Below are 1,671 nucleotides of genomic sequence, written 5' to 3' on the forward strand. Positions count from 1 at the left end.
AAGTTATGAAGTGTCCTTTTCACATCTTCAGTGATTAAACCCACATTTGATAATTTTTGTTCTGAGTGCATAAATAGTGGAAATAGTTTAAATATTTGACATTCTCAAAAAAGGATCAGGGAATGGGCATAGTAAAATTATTTAATGCGAATGCTAATACTTTCTCATTCCGCCAGACTGTGAAGTGCCCTCCAGGGCAGCAAATGTGTGTTATTTACTACTGAATCGTCAGTATCTGGCCTAGTGTTTCCTATTTCAAACTGTATTTACTATTTCAGACAAACCTGGTGAAACTTCTTTTGATGCATCAGGCAAACCCAAACCTTGTGAACTGTAATGAAGAGAAGCCATCAGGTAGGTCATGAGCATCCTGGGACCACTGAGCAGTTACTGTTTATTTTCTTCCTGTAATTTTGAAGTTGTCCATCCATCATTAGCACAGGTATGGAATGAGAGTTGGACTCTCCTGCGAAACTATGTAATAACCACCCAGTTCAGGCACAGTTCATAAACTCACATGCACGGCTCCATCATAAGAGGCTACTAGAGAGCAGTTTAATCTATACCATACTGTTGTACTTTGTGTGTTTTGCTTTTAATGTTTTAAACTTTCAGGGTAGCGATTCATTCAATATAACCTAATTTAAAATATATTTTTGCTGTAATTTAACTAGTTTCTCATCCTACCAAATACATACTTATACATTAGGGTATTTTTTTCTACACAGATATTTAGACTACAAGAAATATATAGATACTAACATTCACATGCTAATTAAAAACTTTGAAAATCTTGACTTAATTATTTTTAATAAATAGCTTTTTGAATATTCCTAAAATTCTTTTAATCACTGCTCTTTTATATGTCCATATACTTATTTTAAAAATGGATGCCATATTAATTTTGTAGCATTTAAAATTTGACACAAAATCACTAATCATAGTTATTTTTACAATATTAAAAATAAAAGAATTTTAAGTAAAAAAGAAAAATGTAGCATAAGTAACATAATAATAGAAAAAATTTTGAAGGTAATAAATGATCTGAATAACTTAATAAGTCTATTTATTTTTCTTGTAGCTATACCTCTACTAACCTAAAAACACTTTACACTTGATCTTTCTCGCCTGAGGTCCTTCTGTAAATATGATTGTCTGATAAACTTCCAGTTTAAGCTGGAATAAGAGATTTTCTCTATTTCTTATTTTATTGGAATTAAGTATCATTGTTTAAGATTGATTAATATTTCTAATTTATTCTCTTCTAAAGTAAACTGAAGATTTAACAAATAGCTGTAAAATAGCTTGATATATATATATGCATATATTTGATCTGAGCCAAATAATGATAAAATCCTGGAAGAAATATCTTCACGTGGCAGCTAAATTACTTTAACCAGCCCAGAAAGCTACGTAACTCTAATTTATAAACATAGGTGGCCTTGCAGTCTAGTCGTGATGATTGAAAAGGACTGGCTGCCTCCATTAGGTTCTTACTTGATATTAATGCAAATTTTTCTTCATGATCTGTCAAATTTCAGTTTCAGTTGTTGTTAGGTATAAATGTGATGGATGCATATCTATGTTCCCACACAAATATGTTCAGAAGTCACTGTTTACATGTAATTTGTAAGGAAATATATTTATTTATATTTCCAATTTAAAAAAAGA

At 30.5% G+C, this 1,671-nt stretch overlaps 1 protein-coding gene across 1 annotated transcript in view; it reads left to right on the forward strand.

The window, feature by feature from the left end:
* Nucleotides 1-1,671, forward strand: part of MYO16 (myosin XVI) — a 542,291-nt gene that overhangs the window by 160,686 nt on the left and 379,934 nt on the right. The window contains exon 7 of the mRNA XM_012637927.1: nucleotides 279-354. Coding sequence (XP_012493381.1) covers nucleotides 279-354 — 76 coding nt within the window. The remainder of the gene's footprint in view (nucleotides 1-278; nucleotides 355-1,671) is intronic.

The sequence above is a fragment of the Propithecus coquereli genome, unplaced genomic scaffold (assembly GCF_000956105.1).
Source record: "Propithecus coquereli isolate 6110/MARCELLA unplaced genomic scaffold, Pcoq_1.0 Scaffold125, whole genome shotgun sequence".
NCBI lineage: Eukaryota > Metazoa > Chordata > Mammalia > Primates > Indriidae > Propithecus > Propithecus coquereli.